The sequence below is a fragment of the Gouania willdenowi genome, chromosome 16, assembly GCF_900634775.1.
Source record: "Gouania willdenowi chromosome 16, fGouWil2.1, whole genome shotgun sequence".
NCBI lineage: Eukaryota > Metazoa > Chordata > Actinopteri > Blenniiformes > Gobiesocidae > Gouania > Gouania willdenowi.
The window spans coordinates 23,469,766-23,483,603 of record NC_041059.1 but is presented as its reverse complement, the minus strand read 5'-3'; the positions used below and the strand labels follow the sequence as shown (position 1 = coordinate 23,483,603).

The window sequence follows — 13,838 nt, the reverse complement described above, 5'->3', positions numbered from 1 at the left end:
ACAATTGTGTTTATAGTGCCATAAATAATCGATTAGTTTGTAAGTATTAAAATACTGCTTGTAACCATGTATCTCCCTGAGCCTTGATGGGTTTTTGGAAAGTTTCTAAATGAAAGCGTTTCTGTCATAGTGTAATAGTGAGGCTGTGTGTGATGACTCAGTGATGGACTGGTGACCTGCTCATAGCGCACCCCGTGTTCTGTTGTGATTATCCAGCACAAAATGACTCTAAGTAAAATAAGCAGGAACAGAAAATGCATCTTTGTGCGTTACAAAGTATGAGCACCAAGGTTGTGTTTTGCAGCCCTCTTTATTGGGATTTAAATTAACTCCATTATAACACCAATAATGGATTAGGTTAAAGCAAAGGAATTGTAGCCCAAGGTTAATCGTCTCTCTTCTTAAAAAAGAACATGTCGATCTTATTCTGAGTGGACTGTTCTAGTTTGATGTTTGAAAAACAAATTTCATGCACAGATAGGAATATTTATTGGTTTTAATTTTAGGCTGGCATGAATTGTCAGTCTGTGTTTTTATGTTCTATTTGCAGAGTGGTACTTTTTGCACTTTAAATAGGAAAAATTGGTCTTATTTATTATTAATTATTGTTTTTTTTTCATTCATATATATTCCTTCTTGGGTGAAAGGGTTATACCCAGAGTATATGTAAATATGACCAGTGTTACAGTCAAATCAAAGCATGATTATTATTCAAGCTGCAATTTTTTCTTCTTTTATTTCCTTTCCAAAAATATCAACGCCTATCAATATTGTCAGCCCAGTTTCATTTATTGTCTTGTCTTGCAAACTTTGTATATCGTCCCACCCCTAATTATTTCTTCCACTTCCTAGAAACAAAAAGAATTCTGGCATGCTGAAACTAAACTATAGTTTAATCTTAGTATCATTGGATAATGTTTGATTGGCTGTAGCCTGAGCAAAATATAATATTATATTAAAAAAAGAAAGGAAAAGGTTGATACATGGCTTTTGAATAACGCTGGGACTGAGTTCACGATACAAAATTTTGGAAAGGAAAAAAACGGCAAAAAATGCAGTTAAAAAAATAACCATGAATTCATTTGTCTTTAACTCTGGACGTATGAGTATTTATTCTGGGTATGACCTGTTTCAAGGAATAAGTTCATTTAAACCAAATCTTCTTTTAATTATAACGCTGAGATCCTCTTTAACGGTCTTTTTATAAGATGACAGTGCTGTAAATTACGTAGATTAAAGATCCAGGTGTGTTCCCGTGTTTCTCCTACGTAGGTTATCCTCAGTGGAAGTGACAACAGATACACTTTAAAGGGTCTCAGTCAATCCACTGAGTATGAAGTTATGCTGACGGCCATTTTCAAAGATGAGTCTGAGAGTGACACAGTGTCTGTGATAGAGACCACATGTAAGTAACGTCAGATCATGTATTTATTAATGTGCATGCTGCTTTGCTTTCTTTGTCTGCACATGTCCGTCGGGTCCGTGAGGGCCGAAGTCCTGCACGTTTTAGATGTGTCCCTGCTTCAGCTAAGACGTCTTATTAACACGCCTGTTGCAGAGCTGCATGAAGCCACCAGGACAGCAGGCCTCTAGGATTTTGATTGATTGATTTATTTTATTTAAGTGTCATGCACAAGCGTGCCCAGTCCACATGGGTTTACAAGACACTGAATATTCCTATCTGAACTGACAAACAGCTTTAGTGTATTCCCTACATAAACCACTAAAAGTGATTCATCACTTCACATTCCTCTGCATGTTCTATGTGATGAGCTCAATCCTTCACACTTTTAAAGCAAATCTAACCTTTATGAGTCAAAAGATAGCTCTTGAGCATCAGCATTGCTTTTGATTGGTTTTCTCTGCTTGTCCAAAAAGAGAAGGATCGATATCATCTCCACTCCTCAACATATTTTTCCCTAATTGGCTCACCGACCAAGTTGTTAAGGACATTTAGTATCAATTTATCTGATTTATGCTCTTTGTATATCCCCAGTGGCCAGGACAACTACGGTTGCTACCACGACTATAGGTAGGAAGTCTACAAGTTTGCATCTTGTGAAGTTACAAAATGTCAGATGAGCAAGCCTTAAACGGTCTCTGATGGAGACGTTTACACACAGCCTAACAAGATTTGCCGAGTGGGCGACACTTGTTTTATCTCCTCCACTCTTCCAAAAATGATCCTTCCTGAGAAATGTGCCAAATATAGATTGTCACTTAAGCCAAGGCATCTGTCGACAAAGTCTACTGCCATGCAAATGTAGATTTTCTTTTCTGGCTGCCAACATTAGTGTTGGCAGCTTACAATCCTTGATCTACAAAGCAATTTTTACAGAGTTTGGGCTTTGTTTTTCACTGCTCAAGCTATTAGTCATATTTTCACTGATGACACGCATCTTTTGAGTTTATTTATCTAATCAGTTTCTCTCAAAACAAAGCTTTGACTATGGTATAAATGGGCTTCTGAGAGGATGCATGGACAGTTTTAGTCTGTTGTTTCTCTGCTAATTACATCAAATCACTAAACCTGTGTCTATCGACCTTAAGTCCAATGATCAAACAGTGATAAACTGATATCGTGATTTTAGTTTAGAATAACATTAATCCTAACCTAGACATTTTTTAGACATATTGTTGGATTATTTTCCCTTTGCACGTTAATATCAACACTAAAAATGCTATTTATTTGATTTAAGCTTTTTGGATTTTCTTTCAGCTTGCTCGCATGTTGACTGACATTTCTGTAATACACCATGTGCAGATAGATCTAGCCTGAGCCAAGATTTTCTGTCAATTTTATTTAAAAAAAAAAAGAAAAAAAAAAGCTCTGCAAGTTTTCAGTGCGTTGGCTTTTGTGTGTGATGTGCCACTGCAGTGGCACGTCAGGCTGTGAGAAACCTTCGGCTGACTGACGAGACAACCCAGAGTTTGGAGGCTGCGTGGGAGCTGGACGACCCCAGTGTGGAGAGCTACAGGGTTTCCTACGTCGGCCTCAGCACTGGAGACAAGGAAAAGTCTGTGAGTTGATCAAGTTGTGAGCTATTACTTTTGAAAAGTTAAGTTAACCAACTTCTTTCTACTTTTTGCTGACTAGTCAGTCACTATTGTGGTCAGCACATGGAGCTATTTGTCTCTCAGTCCATTCTCCCTCCCCTTTGTAATATCTACAAGTGCCCTTGAGCTCAAAGTGCCACCAAAAACCCCCGACACACACAGGCACACAAATACAATACTCGTCCTCTTTCGTCTCCTCTTCCTCTTTTCCTTCACTTTCTTCTTCGTCCCTCTCCGTACTCCCTCTGCTTTAATTTCCCTTTGTGGTGTCAGAGCCTTACAAGATGGAGAGGCCAGGCCAAGCAAGAAGACATTCCATTATCTTTTCAACAGCCATTTACCTCACTGGGACCAGAGATGGAGGACAGCTGAGAAACGTGCAAACAAAACAAAGACTGGTGGCAAAAAACCAGAGCTAAAAAGAGCGCAACAGTTGGCTGTTGGCGGATAGATAGTGGTCGGTCTAATGACACCTTTTTCTAAGGCGTATGGAATAGATATTCCTTTGTGTGACATATTTGTATTTGTATGTGTGAGTGACCAACAGAGGAACAAACTGTTTTAATTAATGTTCCCATGAGCTCCTCGTTGTTTGTGCCTTTCCGGCTCTGGTTCTGACAGCTTTACTTTGACCATTCCTTTAAATGTCTCATTCAATTCTGTCTTTCACAAACATGCAGGTCAACTATTATTATTAGCTACATTTCTTTTGTTTGTTTTTTTATATTTAGCTGATATCTACAATATAAGGCAGAGGCATTCTGATTATAGAGCTAAAACCAATCAGTGCTATTTTATTAGATCATTAGATTACAGTTTGCAAACTCAAACATTGTTTTGAAGCTAAAATATCTCATCATGCCTTGGCTATAGCTAAAGCTGCATACAAATAATAACAGCTATGTTAAGTAACAGTTTGAAAGTTTAAAATTAGTTTATCCAATCTGCCATTTTCTAGTAACACTTAAAAGTGGTGTGAACATAAACTGTTTAACCAAAAAGCAGCAGCAATCTGAAACGTCCAAATAAACAAGAGCTCAAACATGATAGAGGAATGTTTAAAAGAGAAAAAAAGCAATCGTTGAGGTAATATATCTACCATTAAGTTGTGTTTTTGTCATGGTAAGAAATGCTTTTCACTACATAAACTACACCTACTCTCTACTGGGACTAATGGCTCTACTGCTTGAACCAGTGCCCCACCTCTCAAATATTAAGATGATTAGATTAGATCCGTCACTTCTTCAAAAGACCAACATTTACCAGTTATTCATTTTGCATGCACCAATACTGCCATCATTTGTCATGCAAGAAAAGGTCTTTCCAGTTTCCCGTTGCGTGATAGATAATTGAATAAATTACATGTTTTTTTCGCTGTACTCTGTGACAGAAATAGTTAAAAGTTCACACCAAAAAATAGACTCCAGTTGGAAAAACATTGAGTTTCTAACCTAAACTACCTGGAGGGAAAAGTACAGTTAAACATCAGTTATTGCAAACAATCAAGTGTTTCTGTGAGACTCGATGTTCAAAATGTGTCTTTATTTGTAGGTTCTTTAAAGTATTTTATTCTGCCTTGTGTTTTTAAACCTAAAGTCAAATTCAGATTTTGTATCTGTCTGTGTGTAAAATGTGTACCTGGTGTGTGCACTTTTTTTTACCACGTGCTGTTCCCTGTGTGTGTTTTTGTGTTGCCTAGGTGGTGGTTGCTCATGACCAGAGAAGAGCAGTGCTCCAGGCTTTACTTTCAGACACCCAGTACAAAGTGACCGTCACACCTGTGTACAGTGATGGAAAAGATGGCATCAGTGTCTCTGCATTAGGATCTACCTGTAAGGCAAACAACCCTCCAACTTATGCAATACTGTTAGCACATAATTAGTAATTAGGGGCCTATAGTTATCGTCCATCTTCTTCTTTCTATTTTTTACCAAATTCCGCACCATGGTCCAGTCCCATGCCAGATTCAGTGGCGGCTTCTGACAAATTGGGGCAACTGTTCTGATGATGACTAAGGTGACGCGTTATATGGGAAAATTAATAGGCAGCAAGTAGGGTTGGGCGCCGAGAAGTGGTTCCAAATAGGAACCGGTTCCTAACGTCCAGTTCCAAAACCGTTATGCTGATGTTTAAACTTCGATTTTTCGATTCCTAAATGCCCGCACTAGTTTATTTCCGTGGCTTCCTCTGTTTGTTTACGTGTGTGTATGAGTGTTTGTGTGTGTGTGTCTGGCTACGGTTTCAGTTTGGGCTGCGGAGCTGAAGGGAGATAGGAGCTATTCACTGGTAAAAAGACCAGTAAAACTCCAGAAAACGATCACCAGGAATAAATATTTACTCCCTGGTAAAGATAGTAGCTTTAATAACAGGTGAAATGATAAACTGGTGATATCACAGCCTGTACATGCAGTACAGGGACACGTTTACTCCGCCTCCGGGTCCTAGTGCCAGCCATCCGCGTTTACAGATGTCCGTGTGTGTTTAATAAGTCTGTGTGTGTCCGTGTGAACGTCTGCATGTTTATGCTTCTGTCCTTCCATTCTTTTCATTATATCCACATCTTCTAAGGTTTTACTTAAACAGTCTCGGCCGGAGTCCGGGCCGCCACCATCTTCAATTATGTCGTCATCAGTGCGTTGTCGCGCAAGCGCAGAACAACTCAAATTAACTTTCTTGTGACACGTGCACTCCATACAGCTATTACTATATAAACAATTCACACATTTACCCGTTTATATACAACATACAAATTATTTACAGCCATACACAATTTACATATGTACATAAAGAAAAAAATACTTGGGGTACTTTTACTTTAATCAACAGATTTAAGGATTCAAAAATGTCCAAAGTTTCCACTGTTCTTTTGTCTTATACTCCATGTAAAGAGGTCTTATATTAGTCTATTTTCTTTTTAAAGTGGTGCAATTTTTGAGGTTTTAGACTCCAATTACATTTATGCATATAATATTTTGCCTACAATATAAATAATATACAAACAAAAATAAAATTTTTTATAGTTTCTGTATAGGTTTGCAAAATATTGCCTGAAAGCAGCATTTGAATGAAAAGATAACTATTAATAACCAACAGCATCGGTTAATAGATTGTGATTGTGTGTGTGTGTGTGTGTGTGTGTGTGTGTGTGTGTGTGTGTGTACTATTTCATAGTAGTTTTTTTTTTTTTTTTTTTTTAAAAAAGCATAGGAAAATTTCGCAAATGTGAACAGTTGGAGTTAATACAAAAATCAGTTTTTCGACTCATGGAGCCAATAAGTCATTGTTTAAAACAAAACAAATGTGTATTTTTAGATTTTTCTTGTTAACTGAATTGACACCCTTTGAAATTTGCCTTTAAATGCTAACAGCTGCTCGATTGCACACAGGTGACTGGATTAGTCATTTAGTGAAGTTACTTATCAATTTGCTCAGTAAGATAGAGGATGTTTTTTGATGTTGTAGATATTCAGTTCAAGCCTCAGCTCATGCAACTATTCAATTTTTGTCAAAAATTGCCTGGCCCTGACAACTGCTGCACAGCGGCTATAATTTTGTTTAAGTATCTGAAGTAAAATGTACACTACAAGCCAGATGTTTGGAACACACTGCGTCTCTCTATAAGTACAAATTCAATAAATGTGGGAATATTTTCATTGCTCCTCTTTAATGTTATCTCTCTTTGGCAGTGCCACTTTTCGCTCCTGAAAATGTGCGTGTGTCAGAAGAATGGTACAACCGCTTCAAAATCACCTGGGACCCTCCTCCCTCTCCTACCCTTGGTTACAGGATTGTCTACCAGCCTGTTTATGGTAAGTGTGCACGCACACACACATGTGCATGTATAAAGTTTTTCTGAATGCTTCTGGGAACCTTTGAGACTTTCATGGTTATTTTTTTTTGTCAGGGACAAACAGGCAGTAGCACACTCTTAAAACTCTTTGTATCCAATAGGCTTATCTTTTTATGTACAGTATATCATGGCAGCCCGCTTGGTACACACGGGCATCACAAATTTTATCAAACGTGATTGCAGTCAGCGGCAGTTTATCATGCTTTCTGCAGAACAGGACTCCACAGATTCAGGTGTGTTGGAGCAAGAACCGAAAACGTCCTGTAACCCATAGACATCAAAAACTGGATAAGTGTTCTGTTTGAGGTTCAAGTAATTTGTGCATGTAACAGAAATAAAAGAGATCAGGCTAAATGCTTTTAACATGTTTTGGCTCCTCAGCCTGAAACGTTAGGACAATTAAACATTCCAACGACCACATGCACCCAATGTTTTTCTTTCCTACAGCTCGGTTCACGCTTCATCTTTCCAAGTCAAAAACTCTGGCCTTTATTACCTTCATGTCTGTTTTCTAACATTTAAACACAATTACTTAGTGTCTGATCACACAGCTTCAAGCAGACAGTCCACATTAATGTGATTTGAGAAATTTCACAGAGGGGAATAAATGTACCTCAGCTGTGGTTTTTTTTTTTTTTTTTTGCTGTTGGATTCCTTGTACGTGGCAGGAAGAGAAAGTCCCTCTGTGTACAAAAGCATGCGAACTCCCACAGACCTCCTACACAGATATACAGCTACAATATGCTTTATGTAAACCAAGCCAGTGAACACTAACACGTCTGTGTGTGTGACTGTTAATTGCTGCTTCTGAGGACTGTTCTGTTCTCAGGCTGCAGAGACAGTGTGACATCGATTAAGCCAAGTTTAATCAAAGGTTAAATATAACAGATGCAAACAGAAGACTGAAGTGAACAACCACACACGAAATTAAACTTTAGCTAAAGAATAGCTACAACAAAGCAACGGAATAAATCCAAAGCTGAAAAAAGGAGAGGAGACAAGGGCTGTGAAGACAATGAGACACTTAATACCCAAACCTACTTTAAATAAATTGATGCACTACTGAAATATATATATATATATATATATATATATATATATATATATATATATATACTAATAAAATAACTGAAACCCATGCAATAAGATATGTAAAAACATGACACAAATACAAACTACAAACATCATCTCTTATGTGATTGAATCTGAATTTTATTTTGGCGGTCTTCACAAACAAAAACAAGTACAGACAAACACTCAATTGTCCAATTCATCCACCGAAAGGGTGTAGGTTGAAGCAAAGCTTATATATATATATATATATATATATATATATATATATATATATATATATATACCTACCCCATCAAAACAAAACAAGGTTCCCTACATAATATCACACAAAAATATTTAACTTATGTTACTATTTTCACAATATACATTCCATATATATTCTGCACAAGTTTATATATACAGTTTATACACTCATATCAAACATATATACATGTGTACACACGTACATACAGTACATACACATAAATGTATATGATATGTAATAAGATTATACTATTGCATATTTACGACACAAATTTCGTCAATTGAATTGAATGGCAATTCAGAAAATAATAATTATGTTTAAGTATTCATATATTTTATACCATGAGATACATATTATATATTATATTATTGCTGTCCTAGGTAAAATTGTTGCTCTTCTTTCTTATACTTACTAACAACATATGATTTAAAAAGCTTTTTAAACTGGTTTATGTGTGTGTTATTTCTATATTTTCTGCACTTTGTCATAGTTTCTCCACTGGTACATACTGTCGGTAGTTTTGAGATTGTTTGTTCCTTTCATGGTTCATTTGTTTGTCAGGCCTCTTTTTGTCAATAAATTTGTGTTTGTGTTTACTTTGGAAAGTGTTTTTGGAGACCGAGTTTTATTTCCCATTCCTTGTTACTTTTATATTATGTTCCCTGCCCTCCTAGACTGGGGCGTAACAGTTTATTGAGTGATTTACGTTCCAACCCTCGTCTATGGTTATGACTCATGAGCTTAGGGTAATGGCCGAAAAAACTAGATCACAAGTACAAGTGGCTGAAATGGCTTTGCAGGGTGACCATGCTCAGCCTTAGAGATAGTGTGAGAAGTTTGGTCATCCGTTAGATGCTCAGAGTAGAGACACAGCTCCTCCACACCGAGAGGAGCCAGTTGAGGTGGTTCAGGCATTTATCCTCATCCCTGCGGAGGTGTGCTCAGCCTGTCCAGCTAGGAGAAGATAAGTGGCAGAAAACACAACGGCACAAATAAATATTTAACTTGAAACCTGAATCATCTCAAAGTTCCAATCTAACACATATAATTGCACTAGATAGCACAAATTAACATACAAATTTACATACCTCTCTATGTTTATGCAAAACATGCATTACCATTCTAACCAGTTGCTTTACAACTCTTTAATTGTGTTTTTAAAACGATCAACATTCCGTCGAGATGCGACAAGTATTTGATAAAGAATGTAAAAAATGAAGAAAAACACAGAGAAGAAAACTCTTTATGAATGTTTTTCAAGGTTTTTTTTTATATCTGTGCTTTCTTTTGTCTGATTAGTTAGAATAAGTCTGTTCACACATAATTAGCAAAAACATGCCTTTGTGTGTGTGTGTGTGTGTGTGTGTGGGTGTGTGTGTGTGTGTGTGTGTGTCACAGTTCAAGGTCCAGTTTTGGAAAAAACAGTGGGTGATGATGTCACCTCCCTGCCTCTCCTTAACTTGCTGAGTGGAACTGAGTACAGCGTTGAGGTGACGGCCTCCTACCCCACAGCTCAAAGTGAACCGCTGCTGGTAAACGCCAAGACATGTAAGCATAAGCATCTATAGCATTAACTCATATAACTGACATTTTTCCCCACACATAAATACAACCATAGTGGAGCTTTAGTAAATGAGAATGCAGTTTTTTTTTTTTTTATGAATATTGTGACTATTTGAATGATAGTTTTTAGAGCATCGTAGAGACTGCCATTGCTAAGACTATGACTGTAAAGAGAAAGCAAAAATACAATACACTGTCATCTGCTGCTGATACCTCACCTTCTAATTTTATTTAAGACTCAGAGACAAGATATATGAATATTAATATTTCCCCACTGACTCATGATGAACACTATTCCTTTTGCATATAGATGTGATTACAGTAGAGGAACAAAATCTAATGTGGGATTTATGGTCTCCTTTCAAACATGTCGTGAATGCGGGAGAAGGAAACCAAAAGCAGGCACAGAGAAGACACCTCCATGTGTTCTTTGCATAGGCTGCCGTACCAGTGATTGTTGGAAGGCTTTTCCTCTAAAGCTTCATGGTCTGAGGCTTGCACTTAACATTCATTTTCTGATTAATTTATTTATTCATTTGTAGGATAAGCCCCTTGAGATGAATCATCACGTTTTCAAGTCGGTTTGTTTGTGTTACCGATCTTGTTGGTTGGTCGGAGCTTATTATTGATGACATGTTGCTGTTTGCTTTTTCCAACATGTTGCATGTTAAGTTAAGTGCTGTTCATGCATGAGCACAATCAAAAATGTGCACAAAATCAAAAGTTGGAACGCAAATTTGTGCACTTAAGATTTGGGAATGGCCTGTAATAAGACAGTAGTCGGCTACTGATTGGGTGCTGATTTGTTTTCCATATTAATGTTTCATATCACAGAGGCTTCATAAACAACCTGCACAGACACGTGAGAGCAGTCCATCCATCAGTGACACCAACTGCACCTTGAAATTTTTAACATCTATTATTTAGCAGTCTGTTAGATGTTAGGTATACAAATTAAATGATAAAGATTTAATTAGTTAGTTATTTTTTTATTATTTTTTTTATCAGTGTGTGTATATTTATACATAGATAAATAAAATACCTTAATTTAAGGAATAACTATACAACTAGAAAGACTCTGAGGAGCCACTTAAAAAGCTGAAAAAGCTCTTAATTGGGAACTTTTCAGTTGAAGTTAAGGTATAACCCCCCACTGTTCCATTCCTCCTGTCAGAACAGTAATGGAAAAAAAAAGTGAGTACCAAGCACTAACCCTGAAAGTTCCCTGAGCACCAAAACAAAGAAATTACCCCTGACTATATTATTATTTGTCTTGGACATATGCTGAAAATTACACCAAATACATTATTTACTAACTTTGAGTATCAATGTTACAAAGTGATTTGTCTTTATTTAATTTGTGGCTGATCTCTAAATTAAAGGGAATACTGTTCATGATGTAGAAGTGTTTAATATTGGCTGCAGTGAGAGGCCATCCCTCATCTGTTCTTTAATCACAGCCGTGTAGGATGAGCTACAGCTCCCTCATGCCTTCCTGTCTATGTAAATCTTTCGTGTTGAAATATGCTTTCATAAGGAAGGAACGATAAATATCCGTCTCAGACACGTAGATTTAAAACCCTCCATATTTAAAGTTGGCACTTGGGCATTGGTGTAGCACCGTGTTAATCCTTCCATAGGAAGAGTGATGTGGGATAGCAATTTAAGATAATACTTTTCCCCCCCTCTCTGTTTATTTGCTCTACAGCAAATCATTGACATGCATTACAAAAACAAACAGGTTTTATCGATATTTTTCTAGAACTTGAATTTAATGTTTAATGCTACTCTTTTATCTACGGTTAGGGACTTCATGGGGCACTAAACCTAATTTTTTTGTGCCTAACCCTAATCTTAAAAAAGGACGGATGTGGTTTTTCTCTGTTTTTACATATAACAATTTACTGTTACTGTGTGGTTTTGATTTGGCTTTTACAATGACATGGCAAGAAGTCAACAGCTGTATCTGGCAGCACTGGCTGTGCTCTGGCACCCTATAGTGAGCAATGGTTTGCTGACTTTGCTGGCCTCACAGCAAAGATAATTTTGAGTGTTTCAAATCAACAGCCTCATCCAGACTCCACTTATCCATTTCTAAAAAAAAGGTCCCAAATGCAAACCTTTTTTAACACTCTAAACTAGTGCTGCTCCAATAAAAGCACCATGCTAAAACTTGTTTTAAAGCTCACTAACTTGACAAAAGCAGTTAGACTGCAAATGTGGCCAGATGATGTGCACACAGCAGAAATTATGACTGAAAACTGGCCTCAGTTTTATCATTTATCCTGTAGGGTAAGATGGTCTTTTTGTTTGGATCTGAAATAATAATTTAAAGGAAATTTAAAAAAATAAAAAATAAAAAATTACATTGGGTTTCATGTTTAGATGTTTCAAATGTTATCTGATGAAAAATTAAAAAAAATGTAATCCATATTCCTCTTGAGCATATCTGGTTTATTAATGGCTATGCATTCTATTATTCACTATTCAAATTGAGCAGATTAACATTTCAACCTTAGAATGACAAACTACTAGTGCGTTCATACCATAAATAACACATACATGCATTTATGATAATAATTAAACTCCCAGTTGTCTTAAAATATGATTAATTTTATGTAATTTCTGCACAACTGTGATATATTTGCATAAAAAAACTGTATAGACACTAATTAAATACACTTACCTAAATGCACAATTACCTAATAATTTTCTCAGTAATTACTAAAAGAATCAAACAGCAGCCACAAACACCAGACTGTCATATTGTTTCTGACTTAAAAACACGGTGTAAGATTTCTAAATACTTCGTACATTGTCTGTTTTCAATGCATTTCTGCATGACATTGAAAGGAAGGATAAACTGCTGTGTGCATTATTTACTAGTAAATGAGGCATCTGCCATATGTTCTCAGAGTAACGCATCTATTAGTCTTACAAGAGCCAAGTTTTTTTTTTTTTACATCAACAGCAAACTTTGTTAACGAGGGGAAACTAAAGAGAGAGAATGAGTGAAAAACATACATGAAAGAAGAAAGTTTTATCTATGCACTCCCTCAGTAAGAAACAGGCCTACTCTTTTGTTTTTTCAGTTTTTGCTTTGTGTCTAAAAGTTTCGGAGCTGTAGTAGTAAAGTAGCAATGCCACATTTGCATTGCTACTGTACAATATATGAGCAGATGTGTTTACATTGTATCCCCTTTTCAACCAGCTGCATTTAAACTAACCATGTATGTGCAATATTATGTAGTTTGACCTGAAGTGTTGGACTAAACTTAACATGAGTGTTTTTTACGTCTCCTTTTTTGTCTCTCTTTAGTGTTTCTTGGCATCTCTGAATTGTCATCCTACCAGATTCGTCCCAACAGCATGTGTGTCCAATGGCAACCTCTTCTTCATGCTACATTGTACAGAGTATCAATACAGTCTACTCTCAGTAAGTATGTCTACGTTTGGGCGAAGTTTTCACACGTTTAAGAGCCTGTTTGATAGCGGTGAGCTTCTGACAAATAACCAGAACAAGAACCCTGTTATCCAGGGGCGCGCCGCTTTACAGGGAATGGATGCTCCACCCAGAGGTGGTACGGCAGCTGTGGGCCCATTACGGACGGCTCTGATTCCCTCCACTCTCTTAAGGCTGTCTTGTTACTGGCTCTGGCTTCGGCCAAGAGGGTCATTGACATCCATGCGCTCTCGGTTCATTCGTCGTGCGCTTAGCTTTTCCCGGGTGATGTGAGGATCATCCTGAGACCTATCCCGGCCTTTGTGCCGAAGGTTGTGAGTTTCCATATCCCATAGTGAAACATCTCATGAAATATTATGAAATAGAACTTTAGGTTATGTATATAACCCCGGTTCTATGAGTAACATGAGTGAGATGTCCCACCAGACTACCCTTCTTGCTCAAACGAGGAGAAGAGGTGCTTATTTTGAATGGTGCACGTCTGTCTGTGTCCTCGTTTTCTAGGAGGTAGGTGACCTGCTAGCGGACAGAGGCGCTTCACCGGCCAATAGAATGGGCAGATTGAAATAAATGCTTCTGAGGAATGC

General features: G+C 37.2%; 1 protein-coding gene across 4 annotated transcripts in view; it reads left to right on the top strand.

The window, feature by feature from the left end:
- Window positions 1-13,838, top strand: part of col14a1a (collagen, type XIV, alpha 1a) — a 167,416-nt gene that overhangs the window by 72,486 nt on the left and 81,092 nt on the right. For 3 of the 4 annotated variants that reach the window (XM_028471081.1, XM_028471080.1, XM_028471078.1), the window contains 7 exons: window positions 1,273-1,405; window positions 1,997-2,032; window positions 2,879-3,021; window positions 4,757-4,889; window positions 6,744-6,866; window positions 9,624-9,773; window positions 13,108-13,224. In XM_028471081.1, coding sequence (XP_028326882.1) covers window positions 1,273-1,405; window positions 1,997-2,032; window positions 2,879-3,021; window positions 4,757-4,889; window positions 6,744-6,866; window positions 9,624-9,773; window positions 13,108-13,224 — 835 coding nt within the window. The remainder of the gene's footprint in view (window positions 1-1,272; window positions 1,406-1,996; window positions 2,033-2,878; window positions 3,022-4,756; window positions 4,890-6,743; window positions 6,867-9,623; window positions 9,774-13,107; window positions 13,225-13,838) is intronic. The other variant, XM_028471079.1, reaches the window with a different exon arrangement.